General features: G+C 52.1%; 2 protein-coding genes and 1 long non-coding RNA gene across 12 annotated transcripts; 2 read left to right on the top strand and 1 right to left on the bottom strand.

Moving 5' to 3' along the window:
* The first annotated feature begins 3,594 nt into the window (after positions 1-3,594).
* WDR81 (WD repeat domain 81) lies at positions 3,595-15,839 on the top strand. 4 transcript variants are annotated; one of them, XM_079130748.1, is made up of 10 exons: positions 3,596-7,533; positions 9,150-9,257; positions 9,523-9,713; positions 9,835-10,025; positions 10,280-10,445; positions 10,523-10,688; positions 11,336-12,025; positions 12,667-12,812; positions 13,112-13,291; positions 14,741-15,839. In XM_079130748.1, exons 1-10 carry the CDS (start codon positions 3,870-3,872, stop codon positions 15,059-15,061), a joined length of 5,823 nt encoding a protein of 1,940 aa, XP_078986874.1. In that variant the 5' UTR covers positions 3,596-3,869; the 3' UTR covers positions 15,062-15,839. The 4 variants fall into 4 exon arrangements, 3 of the variants coding, with proteins under 3 accessions (XP_078986876.1, XP_078986874.1, XP_078986875.1); XR_013762384.1 differs by lacking the exon at positions 12,667-12,812 and having other exon boundaries at positions 14,741-14,879; XM_079130749.1 differs by lacking the exon at positions 9,150-9,257.
* LOC306656119 lies at positions 12,174-13,221 on the bottom strand. Its single transcript, XR_013762408.1, has 2 exons — positions 13,085-13,221; positions 12,174-12,594 (listed from the first exon to the last, which is right to left on the bottom strand). It is a non-coding gene; the product is annotated as an uncharacterized lncRNA (long non-coding RNA).
* Positions 15,840-16,987: 1,148 nt separating the features above from the next.
* Positions 16,988-24,877, top strand: SERPINF2 (serpin family F member 2). 7 transcript variants are annotated; one of them, XM_079130888.1, is made up of 11 exons: positions 16,989-17,124; positions 18,273-18,339; positions 18,489-18,548; positions 18,648-18,710; positions 18,976-19,177; positions 19,671-19,814; positions 19,934-20,137; positions 20,563-20,705; positions 22,854-23,058; positions 23,705-24,040; positions 24,601-24,877. In XM_079130888.1, exons 2-11 carry the CDS (start codon positions 18,277-18,279, stop codon positions 24,609-24,611), a joined length of 1,431 nt encoding a protein of 476 aa, XP_078987014.1. In that variant the 5' UTR covers positions 16,989-17,124; positions 18,273-18,276; the 3' UTR covers positions 24,612-24,877. The 7 variants fall into 7 exon arrangements, with proteins under 7 accessions (XP_078987016.1, XP_078987014.1, XP_078987012.1 ...); XM_079130886.1 differs by having other exon boundaries at positions 16,990-17,124; positions 18,489-18,542; positions 23,705-24,877; XM_079130884.1 differs by having other exon boundaries at positions 16,990-17,124; positions 23,705-24,877.
* Positions 24,878-24,976: the final 99 nt, after the last annotated feature.

Raw genomic sequence — 24,976 nt, 5'->3', positions numbered from 1 at the left:
TGAGAACCACCGAGTTAGGCAAACTTGAGTTCGAATTCTCGCTCTTACTAGTTATGAGCTTATAAAAGATACTTTCCTTATCTACAAAATGGGGTGAATAATAAATTCATGGCTTGTTGTAGGAATTTAAATGAATTGTCTGAAAACAGTACAGTACCTGGTCCACTGGCCCACAGTTGGCACACTAAATGTTAACTTCCTTTACTTTTCTCCCTGCCAGATCAGTGAGAGCTGACCTCACTCAGCATGGGCTGACTGCCAGGGCAGCTGCAGCCTCTCTCCCTAGCTATCCAAGATATGACCTCCTGGAAACCCAACATTGAGGTTGGCAAAGGGGATTGACCAATTTGGTCCCAGATTCTCCAAAGCCCAAAGGTGATTAAGTTGAGATTCTGGGAGAGAGCTTCTGGGGTGAAAGAGGGAAATTTGGGAGTAGAACTGTTACAGAGAACTATTATCATTATTATTATTAATCCTTTTTTTTTTTTTTTTGGTAGTGCTGGGAATAGAACCACTAAACTATTATTATTGTTACCCCTTATTACTATTATTAGTTCTGGGGATCAAGCTTAGGGCCTTTGTACATACATGCTAGGCATGCACTATAGCCCCCACCCAAGAGCATTATTTTTCAAGATATGCCTTCAAGACTGCTGCATAAAAATTACCTTGGGTGCTTGTTAAAAAATTGAGATTCCCAGGTATCACCCTATCCAGACTACTGAATTAAAAGTACACCCTATTAAAAACCACTTCTTCCTGGGCACAGTGGCACAAGCCTATAATCCCAAAGGCTCCAGAGGCTGAGGCAGGAGGATCGTGAATTCAAAGCCAGCCTCAGCAACTTAGCGAAGCCCTAAGCAACTTAGTGAGTTTCTGTGTCTAAATAAAATACCAAAAAAAGGCTGGGGATGTGTCTTAGTGGTTAAGTGCCCCCTGAGTTCAATCCCTGGTGCCAAAAAACAAGACTAAAAACCACTTCTCTTGGGACTGGAGATGTAGCACTGTGGTATAGCACTTGTCCTAGCTATCATACAAGAAGCCCTGGGTTCAATCCCCAGCACTTCAAAAAGAAGAAAAGCAATCCACTTCTCTAGGGTTCAGGTCAAGGAAGCCCAGAAATCTCAGTGAACCAAGGGCTGGCATTGCAAAGACATCTCAGTTCTAGGCAGGGAAGGAACTTCAAGAAGTAGTTAGGTACACTCAAGGTCACTACTGTAGTACAAAACCAGCACCACTAGAGGGCAGTGCAAACACAGATTTTTCAGAAAGAAAAAGTGCCTGCTTGGTCTAAGTAAATTCAAACTAGTGCAAAGACCAGATGGACCAAGTTTTATTGGTACTAAGAAAGGGAGGGGTACTACCTCCTGACCATCAAAATGGGTGCTCTCCTGGGTTTCATATCCAGAACCAAGCAAGAAGAAGAAGAAACCCCATGTGCCCCCCCCCCCCCAAATTCTACAGGGATTAGGGTGTACCTCAGTGGTAGAGTGCTTGCTTAACATGTGCAGTCTTGGGTTCAATCCCCAGAACCACCGACGAAAAGAAAAAAAAAAAAAAAAAAAAGAAATGAATGAACAAATAAAAAATGAATCCTCTTGCTTCAGGTATTCATATCAAATCTGGGTTGAGGAACTATCAGAGGACACCTCATTTCCCAAGTGAAAAAGTAGTAGTGCAGCTGGTTGCAGTGTTGCAGGCCTGTAATTCCAGCTACTTGGGGAGGCTGAGACAGGAGGATCACAAGTTTGAAACCCTGCCTCAAAGTAAAAAAAATAAAAGGGCTGGGGATGTAGCTCAGTGGTAAGGTGCCCCCTGGGTTAAAAAAAAAAAAAGTGAGACCCTGTCTCAAAGGTGACCCCCTTAGTACCAAAAAAAAAAAAAAAAAAGATACAGACCCTGTCTCAAAATAAAAAAACACAAAGAAACACAAAGCAGTCAGAGGATGTAGCTCAGTGGTAGAGGGCTTACCTTTATATGTGAAGCATTGGGTTTGAAACTCAGCACCACATAAAAATGAAATAGGGCTGGGGTTGTGCCCAGTGGTAGAGCACTGGCCTCACATGTGTGAGGCACTGGGTTCGATTCTCAGCTCCACATATAAATAAATGAATAAAATAAAGGTCCATCAATAACTAAAAAAATAAAATAAAATAAAGGTATTGTGTTCATCTACAACTAAAAAAAAATTTTAAAAAACCACAAAGGGCTGGAACTGTGACTCAGTGGTACAGTGCTCCTAGGTTCAAACCCTAGTACAAAAAGGGAAAATAAAAAAAGGAGACAAATGTAATATTCCTGTCCTTTTCTAAAATTTTAGTTGTAGATGGATACAATATCTTTTTTTTTTTTTTTTAATGTGCTGGGGATGGAACACAGGGCCTCGCAAGTGCTAAGCAAGCACTCTATCACTGAGCCACAACCCCAGACCATAGTCCTGTCTTTCATCAGGCCTTCTTCTTTTTTTATTTTTTCTTTTCTTTTTTTTCCTCTCCTGTGGTACTGGGGATTGAATCCAAGGGCACTTTACCATTGAGCCCCTTTTTACATTCTCACCCCTTTTTATTTTTTAAGGTAGAATTAAGCTTCAGAGAACCTGGAACTTCTGATCCTCCAGTTTCAGCCTCTCCAGTCACTGGGATTACAGATGTTTGCCACCCATCCTCAGCTCCCTGCTTGTTTTTCTTCTAACCCTACCCCACCAAACAAACCAACCACAAAAACAAAAAACGCTAGTTGTTTCATTGTAGACAGTCCCCTATCTGTACTGTGCATAAGTCAGAACTAAGAACTCTTGAAGGAGCCATGAAGTTCCAATGCCTGCTCTCTGGTTTCTGTTCCCTAATCTGTGCTGTGTCCTACCCGCAGCCACAGTGGCATCTGCAAGGCTGAGACCACACTGGCACTCAGAGGCAAATCTTTGATAGGAAGTCTTTGGGGATCATTTCCTCCCAAGAACTCCAGGCCTCTGGGCCTGGGCCACTTCTCTGCCCAGATCTCCCCGATTTAAATCAGAAGAAAATAAAGGCTTCAAGCAGGCTATCAGGAGAGAGGGCTCCAGGGCAGAAAGATGTCTGAATACCAGCCTCTAAGTCTCTATTCTGCCCCTCAGGCAAGCCTCTTTGGTGGCTTTTGGTTATCACCTCTAAACAGTAATAACTGTCCTCACCACCCCAAAGTGTTGTGAGGGCCAAGTGCAATGCTACTGATGGAGTGCTTTGGAAAAAAGTAAAAAGTTCCTTGGTTAGGAAGGCAGCATGGACGCACTGAGGGGGTTTGATGCTCAAAGTTCCAGCTCTGCCGCTGGCTTTGCTGATAATTTGCGTAAAGGTTTGCATCTCTGAGAGGAGCCTCTCTCACCCGCTTTCCCCAGGAGAAAAGCAGGGAAGGGAGGAAATGCCGGATAAGAACAACTCTCGCCTGCGCCGGCAGGGTGCCAGGATTTCGGTGCAGCACCTGGGTGGGGCAAAGCCCGGAGAAGGCCAGAGCAGAGCCTCGGGAGGGTAGGCTCAGAAGCGGCAGGCGGGGTGCCTGCAGGAGGCGGGGTCTTGCCCGGCCCTTTCGAGCCACGTGCTGTTGTTTCCGTGCCGGGACAATCACGTGACCCGCGTCAGCTGACCCGTCACGGTAAAGCCCAGCACTGGCGCCCGGCAGCCCCCGCCCGGTAGCACCCGGAGCGCAGGACCCTTCGGAGGGGTAAGAGCGCCCCCGCTTCTCCTCTCCTCTTTTACGGGTTCATCCCAGCCACCTGTACTCAAGTTCCTGCCCCTCGCTCATCCCGACCCGGCCGGGCTGGCACCCGGGAAGCCATCACGAGAAGGGCCGTGGCCAGGCTCGGCCCCGCGCTGCCCCCAGGCGGCCAAGAAGAGATGGCCCCGGGGAGCAGGGGGCGGGAAGTCGCTCTTACCACCCGTACGGAGGACTGGTCCCCGCCCGCAAACCGCGACATGGAGGAGCTGCTCCGGAGCGTGGAGAGAGACCTGAACATCGATGCCCGTCAGCTGGCTCCAGCCCCAGGGGGGACACACGTGGTGGCCCTAGTGCCGGTGCGCTGGCTAGCCAGCCTCCGTGAACGCCGACTGGGGCCCTGTCCCCGAGCAGAGGGCCTGGGTGAAGCGGAAGTCAAGACTCTCCTGCAACGCTCTGTACAGAGGCTGCCCCCAGGCTGGACGCGTGTGGAGGTGCACGGGCTGCGGAAGCGGAGACTGTCCTACCAGCTGGGTGGGGGCCTGCCGTTTGAGGAGGGATCCTGCGGCCCTGAGACCCTCACTCGCTTCATGCAGGAGGTGGCTGCCCAGAATTATCGCAATCTTTGGCGCCATGCATATCACACCTACGGGAAGCCCTATAGTCATAGCCCTGCTCCCTCAGCTGCCCCTGCCCTGGACTCAGTAAGACAGGCTCTGCAGAGGGTCTATGGTTGCTCTTTCCTGCCAGTGGGTGAAGCCACCCAGTGCATCCCATATGCCAGAGATGGCCCTTGTCTCCCCCGGGGAAACCCTGCCTGCGCCAGCCTTTTGCGAGCTGAGGCCCTGTTGGAATCACTGGAGATGTTATATGTTATACACCCCTACGTGCAGTTCTCCCTGCATGATGTAGTCACTTTCAGCCCTGCCAAGCTGACCAACAGCCAAGCCAAGGTGCTTTTCATTCTCTTTCGTGTGCTGAGGGCCATGGATGCCTGTCACCGCCATGGACTGGCCTGTGGGTCCCTGTCTTTACACCACATTGCTGTGGATGAGAAACTTTGCAGTGAACTCCGGCTGGACCTGAGTGCTTATGAGATGCCCACTTTGGATGAGAACAAGGAAACCCCTGTAGTGAGGGGTGGGACAGACCATAAGTCTGAAAAGGAGGGACTGGAGAGATCTGGATGTCCCACCTGTCAGGAGGAACTCCGGGGCCTTGTGCTAGACTGGGTCCATGGCCGAATCAGCAACTTCCACTACCTTATGCAACTTAATCGGTTGGCAGGTCGGAGGCAGGGGGATCCCAACTACCACCCAGTGCTACCCTGGGTGGTGGACTTCACCACACCCCATGGGCGCTTCCGAGACCTGCGCAAGTCAAAATTTCGCCTCAACAAGGGAGATAAGCAACTGGACTTCACGTATGAGATGACTCGGCAGGCATTTGTAGCAGGTGGTGCGGGTGGTGGGGAACCGCCTCATGTTCCTCACCACATTTCAGATGTGCTCTCTGATATCACGTACTATGTGTACAAGGCTCGGCGCACACCCCGGTCTGTACTCTGTGAACATGTCCGAGCACAGTGGGAGCCCCATGAGTATCCCGCCAGCATGGAGCGGATGCAGACCTGGACACCTGACGAATGCATCCCTGAGTTCTACACTGATCCTTCCATCTTTTGCTCCATCCACCCTGACATGCCTGACCTGGATGTGCCAGCTTGGTGCAACTCCAGCCAGGAGTTTGTGGCTGCTCATCGAGCACTGCTGGAGAGCCGTGAGGTATCCCAGGACCTGCACCACTGGATTGACCTCACCTTCGGCTATAAACTCCAGGGCAAGGAGGCTGTGAAGGAGAAGAATGTGTGTCTACACCTGGTGGACGCCCACACTCATCTGACCAGCTATGGCGTGGTGCAGCTCTTTGATCAACCTCACCCCCAGCGCCTGGCGGGTGCTCCTTCCCTTGCCCCTGAGCCTCCTCTCATTCCTCGACTATTGGTCCAGACCATCCAGGAGACCACAGGCCGGGAAGACTTCCCAGGACAGCTCACAAATGGGGTGGGCAGGCTGGTTTTAGAGGCTACTCCTTGTGAGGCCAGCTGGACTAGAGACAGGCCTATGGCAGGGGAAGATGACTTAGAGCAGGCCACAGAAGCCCTGGATTCCATCTCACTCCCTGGGAAATCAGGTGACCAGTTGGGCTCTTCTTCCACTCAAGTCCCTCCTGGCCTCCTGTCTTTCTCATCAGCCTCAGCCTCTCGACCAGGCCGCAGGAACAAAGCTGCTGGGGCAGACTTTGGGGAGCCTGAGGAGGCAAAGATCCTTCTTCCTGAGGGGTTCAGTCCTTTGCAGTTTCTGGAGGAGCTGGAAAAAATGGGCAACTTCCTGGCCAAAGGTGTAGGGGGCCAGTTGGAGTTACCAGAGCAGCCTCAGGTTCAGTCACCTGTACAGCTGCGGGACCTCTTCCATCGGGACATGCAGGCACTGGGTGTCCTGTTGGCTGAAATGGTGTTTGCCACCAGGGTTCGGACACTGCAGCCTGATGCACCTCTCTGGGTACGTTTTGAGGCTGTTCGGGGCTTCTGCACTTGCCACCTCAAGGAGGTCCCTGTGTCTTTGCAGCCTGTTTTGAATACACTCCTACAGTTGAGTGGACCCAAAGGTCCCATGGCAGTGAGGAGGGGCAAGCTGGCCCCACTGTTTGAGTACAAGCCTGTTTCCCAGGGATTGCCCCCACCCTCCCCAGCCCAGCTCCTCAGCCCTTTCAGCTCCCTGGTTCCTTTCCCTCCATACTTCCCGGCGCTGCATAGGTTCATCCTCCTGTACCAGGCAAGGCGCGTGGAGGATGAGGCCCAGGGACGGGAGCTGGTGTTTACTCTGTGGCAGCAACTGGGTGCAGTTCTAAATGATATCACTCCCGAGGGTCTGGAGATCCTGCTGCCCTTTGTGCTATCACTCATGTCTGAGGAGCACACAGCTGTGTACACAGCCTGGTACCTATTTGAACCTGTTGCCAAGGCACTGGGCCCCAAAAATGCTAATAAGTACCTCCTGAAGCCTCTCATTGGTGCCTACGAGAGCCCCTGCCGGCTACATGGCCGCTTTTACCTGTACACTGACTGCTTTGTGGCTCAGCTGATGGTGCGGCTGGGCTTGCAGGCCTTTCTCGTCCACCTGCTGCCCCATGTCCTGCAGGTGCTGGCTGGTGGAGAGGCCTCCCAGGAGGAGAGCAAGGGCCTTGTTGGGGCTGCTGAGGATGAGGAAAGTGAGCTCCCCGGGCCTGGGCCTGGCTCCTGTGCCTTTGGGGAGGAGATTCAGATGGACGGAGAGCCTGCTGCCACCTCAGGCCTGGAGCTCCCAGACTACACATCTGGTGTTAGCTTCCATGACCAGGCTGACCTGCCTGAAACAGAAGACTTCCAAGCCGGGCTCTATGTGGCTGAGTCTCCACAGCCCCAGGAGGCTGAGGCTGTGAGTCTAGGCCGGCTGAGCGACAAGAGCAGCACCAGTGAGACTTCCCTGGGCGAGGAGCGGGTTGCAGATGATGGGGTTGCTCCTGTGGACAAGAGCAGCCTCAGGTCAGGCGACAGCAGCCAGGACTTAAAGCAAAGTGAGGGCTCTGAAGAAGAAGAGGAGGAGGAAGAGGAGGAAGAGGAATGCTGTGTGGTGTTGGAAGAGGATGAGGGGGAGCCAGATGAGGTCACTGGGGCATCTGAGCTCACTCTGTCAGACACAGTGCTGTCCATGGAGACAGTTGTGGCTGCTGGTGGTGGGGGAGATGGTGAGGAAGAAGAGCCCCTGATTTCGCAGTCAGAAGGCAAAGAACAGAAGATCCTCCTTGGTGAGTCCTCCGGTCTGGGAGGTGTTGGTTAGTCACTCCCCTGCTTTGTTCTCAGTATTTGCTGCGCCCCTGCTGTGCCAAACTTTATATCCAGCTAGATACACATGGAGCACACATCTAGCAGAGGAGATGCCATATGGTAAACAATCTTTTTTTTTTTTTTTTTTCTTTTTTCATGGTCCTGGAGATGGAATCCAGGGCCCTGGGCATGCTAGGCAAGCACTCTACCCCTGAGCTTAGGTAGTTTAAGTACTATGAAGAACTTTTCTGAGTCCAGCATGGTGGCACACACCTGTGATCCCAGAGACACAGGAGGCCAAGACAAGAGGATTGCAAGTTCAAGGCCAGCCTTAGCAAGTTGTGAGGTCCTAAGCAATTTATCAAGACCATGTCTGAAAAAATAAAAAGGACTGGGGGTGTAGCTGAGTGGTAAAGCATCCCTGGGTTTGATCCCCTTGCCAAAAAGAAAAAAAAAAAAAACCTAGCTGAGCAGGGCACAGTGTAATTCCAGTGACCCTTGTAATCCCAATGATTTTGGAGACCGAAGTAGGAGGTTTGCAAGCTCAGGGCCAGCCTGGACAACTTAGCGAGATCCTGTCTCTCAAAATTAAAAAAAAAAAAAAAAAAAAAAAAATATATATATATATATATATATATATATATATATGATAAAAGTACTGAGGATGTAGCTCAGTGGTAGAGTACTTCTGAATTCAATCCCCAGTACTGAGACAAAAATAAAATAAGAAATAAGAACAAACGTAGCTGGTTGGCTATGTCTGAATGGAAAATGAGGGTTAGATCTTTAGATCTGGTTTTCAGGAGTCAGGAAAGTCTTTCTTAAAAATAATAATGTGTAGCTCAGAGGTAGAGTGCTTGCCTGGTTATGTGTGAGGCCCTGGATTCAATCTCTAGCACTGCAAAAAATAAATAAATAAATAAATAAATAAACAAATAAATAAGAAGTACGGACAGTTGAGGTTCAAAGAAAAGTGGAAAATAAGTGGATAAATGGTAGGATGTAGCCAGGTACGATGGTGCATGCCTGTAATCCCAGCTTTTCAGGAGACTGAGGCAGGAGAATCACAAGTTCATGGCTAGCCTGGACAATTTAATTAGACAGTGTTTCAAAATAAAAAAAAATAAAAAGTGCTGGAGATGTAGCTCACTGGTAAAGCATTCACCTAGCATGTGCAAGGCCCTGAGTTTGATTCCCAGAGCTACAAAAAGAAAAAAGGTAGTATGTGAAGAGGGAAGAGGATGACAGGCTGAGGGAGTAGCATGCACAGGGCTCTGAGGCTGTCATGTTTTCATCAAAACAGTGAACGTCTAGCATGGTTTGATTGAGAGAGCTGAGGGAAGAGGGCCAAGCCAGGTCTCAGGAGTTTGGGGAGGTTCATTGAAAGGGCGACTTTCCTATAGGTTGTGCTTAAGTTGAGCCTGGCCCCTCTGCCACTGCTAAATGGAAGCAGGTGTGGGACAGTCCAGCTTAAGCCAGGCTCCTTGGCAGAGCTGCAGCCAGAGCTGGCTAGGTGGGTGTGGTGCAACAGTGGGTGGTGGGAGGAGTGATGAGCCACCATTATCTGATGAGTTCAGGGTCTGCTCCTGCCCTGCAGATACAGCGTGCAAGATGGTCCGCTGGCTGTCTGCCAAGCTCGGCCCCACAGTAGCCTCTCGCCACGTGGCTCGGAACCTGCTGCGCCTGCTGACATCTTGTTATGTTGGTAAGGCCTGCGGTTGGTGCTGGAGACTGTGTTTCCTCCCAGGCCCTCCATCCGTCTTCAGTCCTCTCTAGGAGATCCTTCCCACCTCTACCTCAGACCACTGCTTGGGAAGATCCTGGGTCCCAATCTGTAAGCTGCTTCTTAGGATAAGGCATGGGGCAGACCTTAGGCTAAAGTGAGCAGGAACAACTCCCACAGTCCTGGAAGGCCAACCTCCCCCTTACCCTCCACTAGCTGCTCAAGGATGGTGGCTCTTCCTTGGCAGGGCCCACTCGGCAGCAGTTCACAGTCAGCAGTGGCGAGAGCCCCCCGTTGAGTGCCGGCAACATCTACCAAAAGAGACCAGTACTGGGCGACATTGTGTCAGGGCCTGTGCTCAGCTGTCTCCTCCACATTGCCCACCTGTATGGGGAACCTGTCCTCACCTATCAGTACCTGCCCTACATCAGCTACCTGGTCAGTTGCTGATTTTACAGGCCTTGGGTGGGGAGGTTGAGGACCTAAGGGCTGGCTCAGGATTCCTGGGGTACCAGGGGTTCTAAGGGGCAGCCTAGCCTTTATCTACTCTGTGGCCCAGGTGGCCCCTGGTAGCACCTCAAGCCCCAGCCGACTGAACAGCCGTAAGGAGGCAGGGCTGCTGGCCGCAGTGACGCTGACTCAGAAAATCATCGTGTACCTTTCCGACACCACCCTCATGGACATCCTGCCCCGGATCAGCCATGAGGTCCTGCTGCCTGTGCTCAGCTTTCTCACTTCCCTCGTCACCGGGTAGGCCCCTGCCCCACTCCTGTGAGGGGAGCAGCTGAGGGGCCCCCCAAGGGATTGGGAACCTCAGGGTGGAGGAGATAACACTGGGTTGGGTGTCAGGCGTCCTGGTTCTGATCCCAGTGCTGTGATCCTGAGCAAGCGACACTTGCCTTGGTTTCCTCAATCGACCTTGGAGCCCCTGCCATTTAAAGCTCTTGGTAGATCTGATCAGGTCCTGCAGGGTAGGTCCCAGAGCTCATGAGCTGTGTTTCTAGGTTTCCAAGTGGGGCTCAGGCCCGGACTGTCCTGTGTGTGAAGACCATCAGCCTCATTGCCCTCATCTGTCTGCGCATTGGACAGGAGATGGTCCAGCAGCACCTGAGCGAACCTGTGGCCACCTTTTTTCAAGTCTTCTCTCAGCTGCATGAGCTTCGGCAGCAGGTAGGCAAGGCTACCAGAGTGGGGCAAGCTGGGCCAGAGCTGTGGACTTGCTAACTCCCTGGGCTTCCTGCCCATAGGATTTGCAGCTGGATCCCGAGGGCAGCAGTGAGGGCCAGCTGCCAGAGGCAGTGTTCTCTGACGGGCAGCGGCGGCCAGTGGACCCCACCCTGTTGGACGAGCTGAAGAAGGTGTTCACCCTGGAGATGGCGTACACAATCTACGTGCCCTTCTCCTGCCTGTTGGGTATTACCCCATCGTGTTCCCTTGTACAGCCTTTGTGGCTCCATATCTTCCCTGGGAAGGGCCCCATGCTCCCCGCAGCTAAGAGTCAGCAGTGGGTTTTAAACAGATTTTTGGGTCAGAACTCAACCCTCCAAGTCCCAAGGTGATATATAAACATCGACTGAGCGTTAGTCAGCAAGAGAGGCTCAAATGTTCCTGGGGAAGGACAGGGAGACAGATTGATGTACTGATGGTCTGCAGGAGCCGTTTTTGAAGAAATGAGTGGTCTAGTATTTGTGTAGCTTCCCACTGTGCTGGGCATTTCCATGGGTCATCTTCCCTGAACAGGTTAAGCAGCCTGGTGGGTAGATGTATTATTATCCCCTCCATCAAATTCTAAGTGCTGGGAGGGCAAGGCACACACCACTTGTCCACCATTCCATTTCTGTTGCTTAGCATGGTGCCTAGTGTGTAGAAATGCACATATACATATGGACTGAACAAAATCAGTTGACTGGGGAGGAGAGTGAGGCTTAGAGTGAGAACTTAACTTGCCCAGTTATACAGCCAGATCTTCCCTGTCTTCTGGGGTTCTGAAGCCCTTGAATGGGTGGTGATTGCCACCTGCTATGTTCCTTGATCTCAGGACCTCTCCCACTCCCATCCAGGTGACATCATCCAGAAAATCATTCCCAACCATGAGCTGGTTGGGGAGCTGGCGGGACTCTATCTGGAAAGTATCAGCCCAAGCAGTCGCAATCCTGCCAGTGTGGAACCTGCTGTGCCTAGCACCGGCCCTGAGTGGGACCCCCATGGTGGAGCCTGTCCCCAGGATGATGGTCACTCAGGGACCTTTGGGAGTGTCCTCATTGGGAATCGCATACAGATCCCCAATGACTCTCAGCCTGAGAGCCCTGGCCCATTGGGGCCCATCTCTGGAGTGGGAGGGGGAGGCCTTGGCAATGGGAGGGAAGACAACGCTCTGAAGCGGGAGTTGCCTCGGAGTGCCCACGGGCTGAGTGGGAACTGGCTGGCATACTGGCAGTATGAGATTGGTGTGAACCAGCAGGATGCCCACTTCCACTTCCACCAGATCCGTCTACAGAGCTTCACCAGCCACTCAGGGGCTGTCAAGTGTGTGGCACCCCTGAGTAGTGAGGACTTCTTTCTGAGTGGCAGCAAGGATCGTACTGTGCGCCTCTGGCCACTATATAACTATGGGGATGGCACCAGTGAGACAGCCCCCCGCCTCATCTATGCCCAGCATCGCAAGAGTATCTTCTACGTGGGCCAGCTGGAGGCCCCACAGTATGTGGTGAGCTGTGACGGAGCTGTGCACGTCTGGGACCCCTTCACAGGTGAGCAGGGCCCAGGTGAGGCCTGTTTTGTTGTTGCTATACTGTGTCCTACCAGGCCTCCCGGGGAATTGATCCTGAAGGTTGCAGGGGTATACTGGTATGTTTTAGGGAGCAATTCGGTGAGGCTATATAGAGGAGCAGTTAGGGCTTAGAATCTTTTAGACCTGTATTTGCATCAGCTCCATCACCTTATTTGCTTGTGAACTCAAGCAAGTCATTTTACTGTTGGAAGCATGGATTTTCCCACCTGTGAAATGGGAATCAGAAAAAGTGGTTTAGAAGATATCACACTTAAAGGTTTGGCTTGATGCATCTAGTGCAAGTTTGGCAAACCATTGCTTAATTACTTATTGGCATAAACATAGAGAAAATATGGTGAAAGAGGGGAAGGGAAAAGAAAAAGAAAAGAAGGGAAGGGCGTAATGTTGGGACAAGCAGAGGGAAGTGGCATCTAATCAGGGGCTACTGCATGAAGAGAAGATGTCGCTTTGGGGATGGGAGCCTGATCTGGCCACGGAAGCAGGAAGGTCTGGGAGTTCAGAAACATCTTCAGCATTTTCTGAGAATTCCTGGGGGATGAGAAGGGGACAGGGTTCTTCCCTCGCCTGGAACCCCAGATCCACTGTGCCCTTCCTTCCCAGGGAAGACCCTTCGCACAGTGGAGCCATCTGACAGCCGTGTGCCCCTGACTGCTGTGGCTGTCATGCCCGCCCCCCACACCAGCATCACCATGGCCAGCTCTGATTCTACCTTGCGCTTTGTGGACTGTAGGAAGCCTGGCCTGCAGGTCAGGGGATATCTAGTTCCCTAAGCTCTGGCCCGGTTCTCTGGGGACCTGGCAGGGAGGAGACTCATCAAGAGAGAAAGACCTCTGCCCTGGGGCATGTTAATTTCTCTTTGGAGATAAATCACCCTCAGCAGCAACCCTGGAAACAGGATCTGGCCTATGATGGGGGGTGGGGTTCTGTGCTTTTTCTTTCTTCAGATGGGGCCAGAGGTTCAGTGCTTTTTGGTGAGCAGGACCTGGGGGAGAGAGGGTGGGGTGGGGGGTGACAGCACCTCAGCACAGTCTTCTTCTTTCTGCAGCACGAGTTCCGCCTTGGTGGCGGGCTGAACCCTGGGCTTGTCCGCTCCCTAGCAGTCAGCCCCAGTGGCCGTAGTGTCGTGGCTGGCTTCTCCTCAGGCTTCATGGTGCTCCTGGACACTCGCACAGGCCTGGTTCTACGAGGCTGGCCAGCTCATGAGGGGGACATTCTGCAGATCAAGGTGATGGGCTCTGTTCCCGTCCCTTCCTTACTGCCCAGCCCCAGACCCCCCGTTTTGCTCAAAGCCCACCTGGGGACAGGCTTGAGCGGTGTCCCTTATATCTGTTCAAGACCTGATGGGCAGGGAAGGTGGCTCTTCTGGGCCAACTCAGAAGCCTGCTGCACTGCTGGGGCCTTGGCAGGAGGCAGGCCCTGGAGGCGGGAACAAGGGGCAGAGCTGACCCTGCTGCTCCATGGAGATGTTCTAATGAGTAACCCTTGTCCATATTTATCTTGCTTGGAGGGTCAGGGGTCAGACCCTGTCCGTGACCGAATTCAGGTTAAATAAAGCTCAGCTGTGAGGCTGTTTACCGCCCCCCAGACTACTGAGCAGAGTCCATGCCCCCTGCTGGGCTGCTCTGATGGGGGCAGGAGCAGGTCTGGGCATGGGGATCCTACTCTCTTCCACCCCCATTTTCCTTTTTTTGTTTCTTTTTTTAAAATATTTTTAGTTGTAGGTGGACACAATACCTTTATTTATTTATTTTTTTGTGGTGCTAGGATCAAACCCAGGGCCTCACACATGCTAGGTGAGTGCTCTACCACTGAGCTACAACTCCAGTCTCCCCTCCCCCCTTTTCAGTCAGAGACCTTGGGACTAGTCAGCAGTCCAGCAGGGGAGGAGGGCTACTTGTGGGGAAGATATCTCCAGGCAACCGAAACTCTCCTCCCCAGCTTCGTGGAGACCAGGGGACATGCCTTTGCTACTGCTGAGGCCAGGCTTCCCCAACCCCCTTCAGGTCCCCAGGGCACTCTGGGCTTCAAGTGTCTCTAAATTCTGACATTCTGAGAAAGTGCCAGAAAGGCTTTGGGATTAGCCTTGGTATTAATCTTGGCTCTGCCACATACTAGCTCTGTGATCCTGTTATGATTACTTAATTTCTCTGAGTCTCAGTTCTTCCCTCTGAAAAATGGGAACAATGGCAGCATCTGCCCCATAGGGTTGTCATGAAGATTAAATGTGGTCATTAATGTGGGTGGCATACCTAGCACAATACCTGCAGGTAGTAAGTTCTCACATGAAGGAATATCTAGGTTAATGATAATATGAACTATGGCTAATATGATGTGGCAGGGTGGCAGCCTGTCATCCTCTCAAGATGACCTGTCTGAGCCAGGCACAGTGGTACATGCCTGTAATCCCAGCGCCTTGGGAGGCTGAGGCAGGAAGATTGCAAGTTGAAGGCCATCCTCAGCAACTTAGCGAGGCCCTGTCTCTAAGTAAAATATAAAAAGGGCTGGGGATGTGGCTCAGTAGTTAAGTGTCCCTGGATTGATCACTAGTACCAAAAAAAAAAAAAAAAAAGCCTGTCTCCCCTGGGCAATGTGGGAAGCGATGGGAAGACTCTGGGGCTCAGTGGATATACAGTAGGGTCCATGCCCTTGCTGAGACTCTCCTCACCTCTGGCAGGCAGTGGAGGGCAGTGTCCTGGTCAGTTCCTCCTCTGACCACTCCTTGACCGTCTGGAAAGAACTGGAGCAGAAGCCCACACACCACTACAAGTCAGCATCTGACCCCATCCATACCTTCGACCTCTACGGCAATGAGGTGGTCACTGGCACTGTGGCCAACAAGATTGGTGTCTGCTCCCTGCTTGAGCCACCCTCCCAGGCCACCACAAAACTCAGTTCTGAGAACTTTCGTGGCACGCTCACCAGCCTGGCCTTGCTGCCCACTAAACGCCATCTCCTGCTGGGCTCAGACAATGGCGTCATTCGCCTCCTGGCATAGGCTGAGGCAGGTGTGGGCCAGCATCTCCCTAGAGCCTAGTTCTTCAACCTTGTTCTCCCAGCAGCTCCCTCCAGGCTGCCCCCAGTCCCCTTGTCCTGGCATCTAAGGCCTCCACCAGAAGGCCTACTGTTCATGGCTTGGGAGATGCTGCTCCTAGCCAACAGGAAGCAAGGAGAGCAGGGAGGGTATCATTTCTCCCCACCTCTACCCTCTGGATCCACATGGGGACTAGGAAGCTCCAGGAAAGGGAAGGAAGACTGGCCTTGCCAGCTCGTCTGTAGGAAAGCCCTTGCCCCTTGCTGGGCTCTCTTCGTCCCTGTCCCTCCAGAACAGGAAGCTGCCCCAGTGCAGGGCACTGATGGTGCTTGGATTCCAGCTTAAGGAGGGATGGCTGTGATCCTGGAGTTAAGGGCCTTGATCTGGGGTTTAATTGTTACCCAGCCTGCCCCAGAAAGAGGGCAGGATTGGGGAAAAAAGGTGGGCTGAGTCAGCTGGTGCCTACCAGGAGTGTCCCTATGCCTTGTCTGCTCACCCCTAACCACAGTGTTTGTGCCTTGAGCTGAGGAGGTAGCCCCTGGGCCCAGAATCCCTGGAGTGGAAGGACCCTGAGAGGGGTAAGAAGACTCATCTCTGCATCTCAGGTCTCTCCCAGGGGACAGAACCAGTCATCTCTGGGTCCTTATCTGGAGCAAACATGAGGTCTGAGGCTTGGCCCCTGCTGCCTCCTTACTATTTGCAATAGATGTAAATATTATCAATAAATCCTTTGGAAGAGCCATGGAGTAGAGTGAGCCTTGTCTTTTTATTCTCTCTCTCTCCCTCCCTCCCTCCCTCCCTCCCTCCCTTCCTTCCTTCCTTCCCTCCTTCCTTCCTTTCTACTGAGGATTGAACCCAGAGGTGCTTAACCACTGAGCCACATCCCCAGCCCATTTTATTTTTTATTTTGGGACAGAGTCTTGCTAAATCACTTAGGCCTCACTAAATTGCTGAGGTTGGCTTTGAACTCATAGTCCTCCTGTCTCAGTCTCCTGAACCACTGGGATTACAGGCTTGCACCACTGTGTCCAGCTCTCTTATCTTTTGCTGTCCAAGCTTGCCTCAAGGAATCCTCCTGGCTGAGCCTCCCAGGTAGTTGGTGTTATAGTCACACCACCAAGTCTAACTTAAGACATTTTAATGGTGGTGGCAGAGTGGGGGACAATTGAGACCCAGCAGCTCCCAGGGCTACAATAAGAGGAGATGAGGAACAGGGCAGAAAGGTAGGGAGGCAGCCTGATCGTTATTGCTCTTCAGGTGATAGAGGGTACAGGTATTGTGGTTTGTGCAGCTTTAAATCAGTTTCCCAAACCCTCATTCTTAGGAAGAGCAAGCAAGTATTGCTCCTGAAGAGGAAGAACACCTGTGGAGACAGCAACCCTCTATCTCTCTTCTCTCCACACCCTGACTTCTGGCTCAGTCTGAAGGCAGCCAGCCAGAATATGAGATTTGTAAGGGTTGTGGCTGGTTCTCTGCATAGGCTCCTGTAGCCTCTTCTTCCCTCCCCTTGGGATGAGGAGCAGCTGTTGGTGGGAGGAGGGGACATTAGAAGCGGGAATTTGGATGTGACTCTGGACCCAGCTCTGTGTCCTTGGGCAGGACATGTAGCCTCTCTGAGCTGGACTGACCAGGGATAATCTCCACTGGGAGGTCTGACAGCACCAGAACCCTGTGTGTCCTGTATCAGACTTGGTGTTGCTGGTAAGACTTAGCATCCTAAACTGTCTCCTTCTGAACCTCCTTTCTCCAGGCTCAGGGGGGATCCAAATCCACAGAGGATTTGGGTGGTTGTCTCAAGACTAGATACCCCTGTAGAAAAGGGGCTTCTGGCACTCGTATCAATGTTTAACCGGATGTTCAGGTCAATATTTACCAGAAGAGAAAGCTATCTGAACAGGGGTTGGCTAAGAGCAAAGGTCTCAGTGGGAGGGGAGGGCTTGGCTGGGCTGGTGAAGCCCGCCAGAGCGTGGGGAGCACCCGAGTTGGGCCAGAGGAACATCGTGTGCGGCAGCAAGGAACCTGTCAAGGTAGGATGGAGGGTGGCTCAGCCTGCCCCTGGGGCAGGAGAGGAGGTAGGGAGCTGCTCACTTGGCTGAGGGATCAGGGCTGGATTTATTCAGGAAATCCATAGTTTTGCAGACTCCTGGGATAGTGAGGAGTTAAGGTGGGAGTTCTAAGAGGAGTCCCTTTGGGACTTGAAAAATAAGGCCTTTTCTTGCTAGGAAGAGTCAAATGCCTAGGTTGGAGATCAGGTGGCCAAGGGCTCTTATGTGTGATGGGAGGTGTGCTCAGGGATGATAGAAGGATTCTCCAGAAGAATTGTCTCTGAGATAGGGGAGGGGTAATGATGGGGGATGTGAGAACATCTCAGAGGTCAAGGCTAGGGCTGATTTATCCACCCCTAAACCAAGACATGCCCTTTCCCACCCATCGGCCTGATTTCCCTGAACTGGCCTGGGGCAGAGTAAGGGGCGAGGCTTATGATTTCCGTAAGTCCAAAGGTGGCTGGACCAGTCATTCATTGGGCTCTGCTGCTGGGTCAATGAGGCAGTCCTCTGGCCATCCCACCACCCCTTCTGAGCCTCAGGGCTTCACAGGCCTGCCCACTCTGTTGGTAAGACCTGACCAGCCTAAGTTAAGGCTGACCAAACAGACATAGCAGGTTGGGTAGTAGAGGCTCAGGACAGGCTTCCCACAGTAGTGGCCCTGGAGCTAGACTGACAGCTTCCATCCGCAGAGGGCCAGGCGTTGTACTCAGTGTTTTTAAAGACTGTCTTATTTTGGTCCTCACAATCCACATGTGAGGAGGCAGGGACTTTTGCCACCATTTTCCAAGATAAGGCAAAGCCCAAAGGGGTAAGAGAGGTGCTTGAGGTCCTCCAAAAAGGAGGCAGAGCCTAGATTCAAACCCATGTCTGATTAATAATGCAAGCCCTAGAAGAATGAGAACTCTGACAACTCCCGGTTAATCAAAATATCCTTAGGGAATGAAATGGGAAAACCTAGAAACTGCAAAGGGGAAAAAAGTCAGGGAAATCCCACCCTTCAGATTGAGAACCATTGCTTACGTGCTTTTGGTGTGTAGCTTAGTGGTGTCAGTGTATGTGTGGGCAGGATTCCACCACCTGATGTGGGAGCTTAAGGTGGGAACTGAGTCTTCCTGTCCCCAACACAGGAACATGGCACTGCTCCGAGGGCTCCTGGTGCTCGGCTTGTCTTGCCTGCAAGGCCCCTGCTCTGTGGTGAGGTTGGGCTGAGGCCTGGGTGAGGCTGGGTCCATCAAGTTGAAGAAGTGGCTGATGGGGGAAACCAGTGGGGCTAAAGGGGTTTGGGCCCAGTGAGGGCTTGGCTCAAGGGGGTTCCCTTCTTCTCCTCACCCCTTTCCCAACAGTTCTCTCCTGTGAGTGCCATGGAGCCCTTGGACCAGCAAGTACTGAGCAGTGAGGTGCATGTGAGAGAAGGGAGGGCTTGAGGGGTCTCGTCTGTGGCTTGGGCAGGGTGTGGGACCTGTGGGAAAGATCGCGCTCCATCTGCTTCCTCCTTTCTGCAGTCAATTATCGGGCAGGCCCAGGAGAAGGTGCCCCCGCTTGCCCTCCTCAAGTTGGGCAACCAGGTACAACCAGGTGGGGCTGGGAAAGAGTGGGCGGGGCCAGAGGGAGAAGGGGCAAGGAAACTGGGAAGGGTGGCCCTGAAGCTGAACCTCAGGAGTTCAGAGGCCAGAAGGGGTAGGGTGGAAAGGATCATCATGTGATGTTCCCACTCCACTTGTCTGGGACAAGGCCTTTCTATAATCAGACACAGGGTCTATGAAGGAGACATTCAATGTAGAACCTGGGGCTGACCCCTCTGACCTCACTGACCCCGATCTGTCCCTGTAGGAGCCTGGTGGCCTGACTGCCCTGAAGAGGTCCCCAGGAGACTGCAAAAGTGCCCCAACCCCAGAGGAGACTCGCAGGCTGGCTCAGGCCATAATGTCTTTCACCGCTGACTTGTTCTCCCTGGTGGCCCAAAGGTCCACCAGCCCCAACCTCATCCTCTCACCCCTGAGTGTGGCCCTGGCTCTGTCTCACCTGGCACTAGGTACTGTGGCAGCACTTATCCAGACCAGCAGAATTGAGAGGCCAGTAGGAACTCACTACTCCAGAGGTTATCAGTGGATGGCTCCTTCATCAGGGTCACATGGACATTTGGTAAAAATGCAGATTCCTGGGTCCTCACCAGTCTCTGTGAATCAGATTCCCAGGGACTGGGTCTAAGAATGTGCTTATTTACAAGTTCCTCTAGTGATTTTTATGTAAGTGTTTGATAGCTATGCTATCTCCCACTGGACTTGAGGATCTCACTGTGGGAAACTGAGGTCCAGAGATGGAAGGTAACTTGAGTGAGGTTCTCACCAACCTGTGAACAGCAGAGATGAAAGTAGACCTTGGGAGTTCCGTCAGTCAGTGGATACAGGAGGAAAGTATGTTATCCCATGGGCATGCTCAATGTGGGTATCTGAGAGGGCTGGAATGGGAAATGGGGGCTGGAAAGAAGGCCCCAGCAGGGCCTTAGCCCACATGGTTCCCTCCAGGTGCTCAGAACCAAACACTGAAGAGCTTACAACAGGTACTGCATGCAGACTCAGGACCCTGTCTCCCCCATCTGCTGAGCCACCTCTGTCAGAACTTGGGCCCTGGGACATTTCGATTGGCTGCCAGAATGTACCTGCAGAAAGGTAGTCTCCTGCATGGGAGGAGGGTGAGGGAGATGGACTTGGCCTCGTGTAGCCGGTTGGGGCATTAGTAGCTATGGAGTCCCCAGCCCTGGGAATAGCCTGTGGCCCTTTGTGTTTAGGATTTCCCATCAAAGAGAATTTCCTGGAGCAATCAGAACAGCTCTTTGGTGCAAAGCCCATGAACCTGGTGGGAAGGCAGGAGGAAGACCTGACAAACATCAACCAATGGGTGAACGAGGCCACAGAGGGAAAAATTGAGAATTTCCTTTCAGAGCTTCCAGAAAATACTGTATTGCTTCTCCTCAATGCCATCTACTTTCAGGGTACACTCCTCTTCTCAAGTCCCTTCCCCTGGTAGCTCTCCCCTTGCCCTGTAGGTTGAGTGGTGTCGTACGGGCTTTCTTCCGAGGGTCCCTCTTCCTCCTCAGACTGGGTCATCAGGCAGGGGGCTCTCTGGGTGTGGTGGGGAGTGGACTCAGGACCTGGAATGAGATTGTTGAAGATAAAATATCTTGGGAGAAAATGGGAACCAGAAAGACCCAGGAGGGTTCCTGGGAGCATTGCAGGGGAGGGGTGAAACAGAAGCCCAGATTTAGAAATGTGACAAAGAACCTCAAATTAACTGTCAACTGGCACAGTATCCCCTGGGGTCTTGGCCTCTACTTCTTGTCCCTTGACTGGGTTCTAGATAGGATAAGCAAGAGCCTGGTTCTAGGCTACATGGCCTCTGCCCTTTGCCTGGCTGCAGGTTTCTGGAGGAGCAAGTTTGACCCAAGCCTCACCCAGAGAGGCTCCTTCCACCTGGATGAGCAATTTACAGTGCCAGTGGACATGATGCAAGCCCATGCCTACCCCCTGCGCTGGTTCTTGCTGGAGCAGCCTGAGATACAGGTCACCCTTGGAGGCCCAGCAGGCTGGGCCTGGGTATTGGGAGGTAGGGAAGGGAGGAAGCAGGCTGTAGAGTAGCCACAGGGGTGAAGGGGATGCCCCACTTTCCTTGTAGTCTTGACCCTGAGGCAGGAGGCTGTGAAAGTTTGCACTATGACTCCACCCAGGAGGACCAAGGCTCCAGGATCTTTGAAGTTTATTAAGTCAATGAAAATATATTGGTTATTTGTTATGGGCGATACTGTTCTAGGCAGTAGGGTTTTAGTGGAGACCAGGGTCCTCCTCTTAAGGGAAGACACACAGTACATGAGCAAATATAAATCAACACCATCAATTTTTTTAAATTTTTATATTTAAAAACTTTTTTTCATTTTCATTTTGTTTTGGTAACAGAGATTAAACCCAGGAGTGCTCAACCACTGAGTCATATCCCCAGCCATTTTTAATATTTTATTTAGAGACAGGGTCTTACTGAGTTGCTGAAGCCTTCCCTAAGTTGCTGAGGGTGGCTTTGAGCTTGCAATACTCCTGTCTCAGCTCCTGAGCCACTGGGATTATGTGGGTATGTGCCACTGCACTTGGCACATGGTCATTTTAGAGTAAAGTGCCATAAAGCGGGGGGGGGGGGGGGGTAGAGAGGGAGGGAGGGAGGAGGGAGGGAGGGAGGGAGGGAGAGAGAGAGAAAAAAGAAAGAAAAGAAAGAAAGAAAGGAAGGAAGGAAGGAAGGAAGAAAGAAAGAAAAAGGGAAAGAAAGAGGAGGGGCTGAGGAGGGAGATCTGTAGTAACATGGTGGTCAGGGAGAATTATTTGAAGAGGGGGCATTGAGTTGAAACCTAGATGACCTTTGGTGATGTGGTTTTATTCCAAGGACTTGCAGATTGTGGGGCAGCACAGGGACCATCCCAGCAGCCATGTAGCCACTCAGCACCTTAGTAACCTCCAAGCCTGGGAGATTCCACCTGAGCTTTCACACAGTGCTGCTTAGAAAGGAGGAGCTAAGCCAGGAACCGTGGTTTAGGCCTGTTGATCCCAGCAACTTGGGAGACTGAGTCAGGAGGATCACAAATTCAAGGTCAGCCTGGGAAATTTAGTGAGGCCCTCAACAACTTAGCAAGACTCTGTCTCAAAATTTAAAAATAAATAAATTTAAAGAAAACAATAGGAGGATCGAAGTGGGGCACAGTGGTTGAACACTTGCTTAGGATGGCTTCTCTCCAGCTCATCCTGAAAGAAGGCTGGTCTAGTTCCCTTCCCAATGGGCTCTCTTCTTCCTGCTACTTCCCTCTAAGCTGTGTCCTGCCCACTCTTCCTTCCTTCTTTGTCTCCATTTCCCCATCCTCCTTAGCCTTCCTCTTTCTCGGGCCCATGAAACCAGACCTGGTGCTCCTTTCCCTGCTGGCATGTGCTGTGCTCGAACCCAGGGAGTCCCAGCTGCAAGAGCTCCCACCCTGAAACTTAACGTATATACACAGCTGACAAAATCACTGGGTGAAGTGAGAGGGAGAGGGGAGGTACTACCTTTTGCAGTACTACCTGCACAGAATGTGAGGGTGATTTGAAAACCAGTGACCCTGCCCCATTATACATATGGAGAAGGTGAGAAGCAAAGACAGGTGGTTTCTTAGCTCATTCGCATGGCTAGCTGGAATGAGAAGAGAGATATTATTTACTTCTGGTACTGGGGTTAATACCAGGAGTGTTTTACCACTGAACTACAGCATCCCCAGTCCTTTTTTAATTAAAATACTTTTTTGGAGACAGGTTCTCACTAAGGTGCTTAGGACCTCACTAAATTGTTGAGGCTGGCTTTGAACTTGTGATCCTCTTGCCTCAGCATCCCGAGTCACTGGAATTAGTCATAGGCCACTGCGCCCAGTGAGATATTCTTTTTTTTATCCAGTGCAGCCTATGAGTGCAGACAATGCTAGAATATTCAAAAGTATTATCTTGTTCCATCTCATGTCAACTTGCACTGGGTCAGGTGGTGGTGTTCCACCTCACAGATGAGGAAGTGAAGGCTCAGTGAACTCAAGCCATATGTTGATCAGGATGAACTTGATCCCCAGTCTGTCTCAAAAAGTACATTCTGGTCCAGATCCCAGGTAGATTTGATGCTTTCTGGTCCTCATGTTCTCTCCTTCCTCTTTGTAGGTGGCTCATTTCCCTTTTAAGAACAACATGAGCTTTGTGGTCATGGTGCCAACCCACTTTGAGTGGAACATGTCCCAGATACTGGCCAACTTGAGCTGGGACACTCTGCACCAGCCCTTGCTGCGGGAGAGGCCCACCAAGGTGCGGCTGCCTAAACTGCATCTGAAACACCATCTGGACTTGGTGACCATACTCAGCCAGCTGGGTAAGGTGGCTTGGTGTGGAGCTGGGCAAGGAGAGGACTGAGTCAGAGCTGGTTCTAAATCCTGTCTTTTTCTGGGGCTTGGGGAAGGGTTTGATATGAGTCCTTAGACCCTCTGTCCTGAGGTGAGCTGGGGCAACCCAGGGTGTGAGGAACTACAGTGTTGCCTAAGAGAGAACACTGCAAAGACCCTTAGGTAGAGAGCCTGGGCAGCATGTGAGCCTTGCTGGCTCTCCTGGAAGGGGTTTGAGAAGCTGGGGTGCATCTCCCATCCATCATTTGCTAAGCAACTTCTATATTCCAGGTACTGTGCTAGGCACTGACAGCCCACTGTATACAGAGTGCTCAGTCTAATGGGGTAGGCACCTGAGAATTCAGGTATTTATAGTCCATCTTAAGTGATAAAGACAGAGGGCATCTGTCCAGCTCACCTGGGGGAAACTGAGCAGGTACCCACTCTAGACTTTAGGGCTGGGGATCAGAGAAGACTTCCTAGAGGAAGTGCTGTTTAAGGCAAGACATGAATGTTAAACAGGAGTTAAGTAGCAATCTGTGGGTTCAAGGTGTTCCCTGGCCAGGGTGCTAGATAGGCCCAGGCAGCCTCAGGGAGAGAGGGTGGTCCTAATCAGCTATCTGCTGCCCTGAGCAGGCCTGCAGGAGCTGTTCCAGTCTCCAGACCTGCGTGGGATCTCGGACCAGATGCTGGTGGTGTCCAGCGTGCAGCATCAGTCCACACTGGAGCTCAGTGAGGCCGGCGTGGAGGCAGCTGCCGCTACCAGCACAGCCATGTCCCGCATGTCCCTCTCCTCCTTCAGCGTGAACCGCCCCTTCCTCTTTTTCATCCTTGAGGACACCACAGGCCTGCCCCTCTTTGTGGGCAGTGTGAAGAACCCCAACCCTGGTGCAAAGCCTGAGCTCCAGGAGCAGCAGGGTTCCCCTGACAACAGGGACTTCTTCCAGGACCAGAACGCCTTCCTCCACAGAGGCAAGCCCTTTGGCCCTGACTTGAAACTCATGCCCCCCTCAGAGGAGGATTACCCCCAGTTCAACAGCCCCAAGTGAGGGGCCCTGGTCACCAGCATCCTGAGTCCCACCTGGACCAGCCTCTCAACCTGGGTGACTCTAACCAGTTTTGTGGGATGGGGGTGGACCCGGTGGGCATTCTGGGAGAGGGGAGGAGCCATTCTCTTCCAGCTCTTCCTGGGGAGTCTGTTGGGTGGGGTGGAGCCAGGAGGCCAGCAGTAGGGAACAGTGGGCTGAATCCCTCTTTATTTCTTCCAAAGAGGCTCAGAGGGTATCCTTTTTGGGGCTGGGGTGGTAGGGCAGTGGTGGATCCAGTTTTGTCAAGAAGTAGTAGGCTAGCTTAGTCCCTAAATCAGCTGGGACACCACCCTGTGTGTAGGCACAGGTGCGGGGGCTGTCTTTGGATTTGTCTCAGAATATCCTGACTAGGAAGAAGAGAGGCCCTGGTGGTGGCTCAGAAGGCAGAGCATCGCCCTAGGTCCCACCTCTGCCTCTCATGGGACCTTGTATCCTTCCCCGAAGGTGGAAGTTGACATAACCTCTGATGTAACCTGCTAAAGGCCTACCAGCCTCCAGCCCACCCCAGGTGTCCTGTCCCACCCATGATCTCCTACCTGCACACCCTCATCCTTAGAGATGCCAACACTGCCAGGATTCCCTTCCCTTCCTCTCTCCTGTCTTCCTTCTCTGCCCGGTAGCTCAGGGGCTGAGGCAGGGAAGGGTCCCATGAGCTCCCTAAGGCTCTTTTGTAAAGTTTTTGTAGTGATTTTTATGCCACCTGAATAAAGAATGAATGGGCCAGGCTGGTTGGATGTCACTGTTCTGAGCATGGGCGGGAGCAAGTGGGGGTGGAGGGAGGCAGGGAGGCAGCTTCAGAGCAGACTGCAGTGAGACCTCT

This window comes from Sciurus vulgaris (assembly GCF_902686455.1).
Source record: "Sciurus vulgaris genome assembly, chromosome: 3".
In the NCBI taxonomy this organism is placed as follows: Eukaryota; Metazoa; Chordata; class Mammalia; order Rodentia; family Sciuridae; genus Sciurus; species Sciurus vulgaris.
The sequence above is the reverse complement of the archived record's forward strand: the minus strand, read 5'-3'. Positions and strand labels throughout refer to the sequence as shown.

Coding starts and splice junctions, on each gene's coding strand:
- WDR81 (XM_079130748.1), top strand. CDS start 3,870: ATGGCCCCGGGGAGCAGGGGGCGGGAAGTCGCTCTTACCACCCGTACG. Junction 9,258..9,522: donor GCTGACATCTTGTTATGTTG/GTAAGGCCTGCG, acceptor CTTCCTTGGCAG/GGCCCACTCGGCAGCAGTTC. Junction 10,689..11,335: donor GCCCTTCTCCTGCCTGTTGG/GTATTACCCCAT, acceptor ACTCCCATCCAG/GTGACATCATCCAGAAAATC.
- SERPINF2 (XM_079130884.1), top strand. CDS start 18,277: ATGGCACTGCTCCGAGGGCTCCTGGTGCTCGGCTTGTCTTGCCTGCAA. Junction 19,815..19,933: donor CAGAATGTACCTGCAGAAAG/GTAGTCTCCTGC, acceptor CTTTGTGTTTAG/GATTTCCCATCAAAGAGAAT. Junction 20,138..20,562: donor CAATGCCATCTACTTTCAGG/GTACACTCCTCT, acceptor GCCTGGCTGCAG/GTTTCTGGAGGAGCAAGTTT.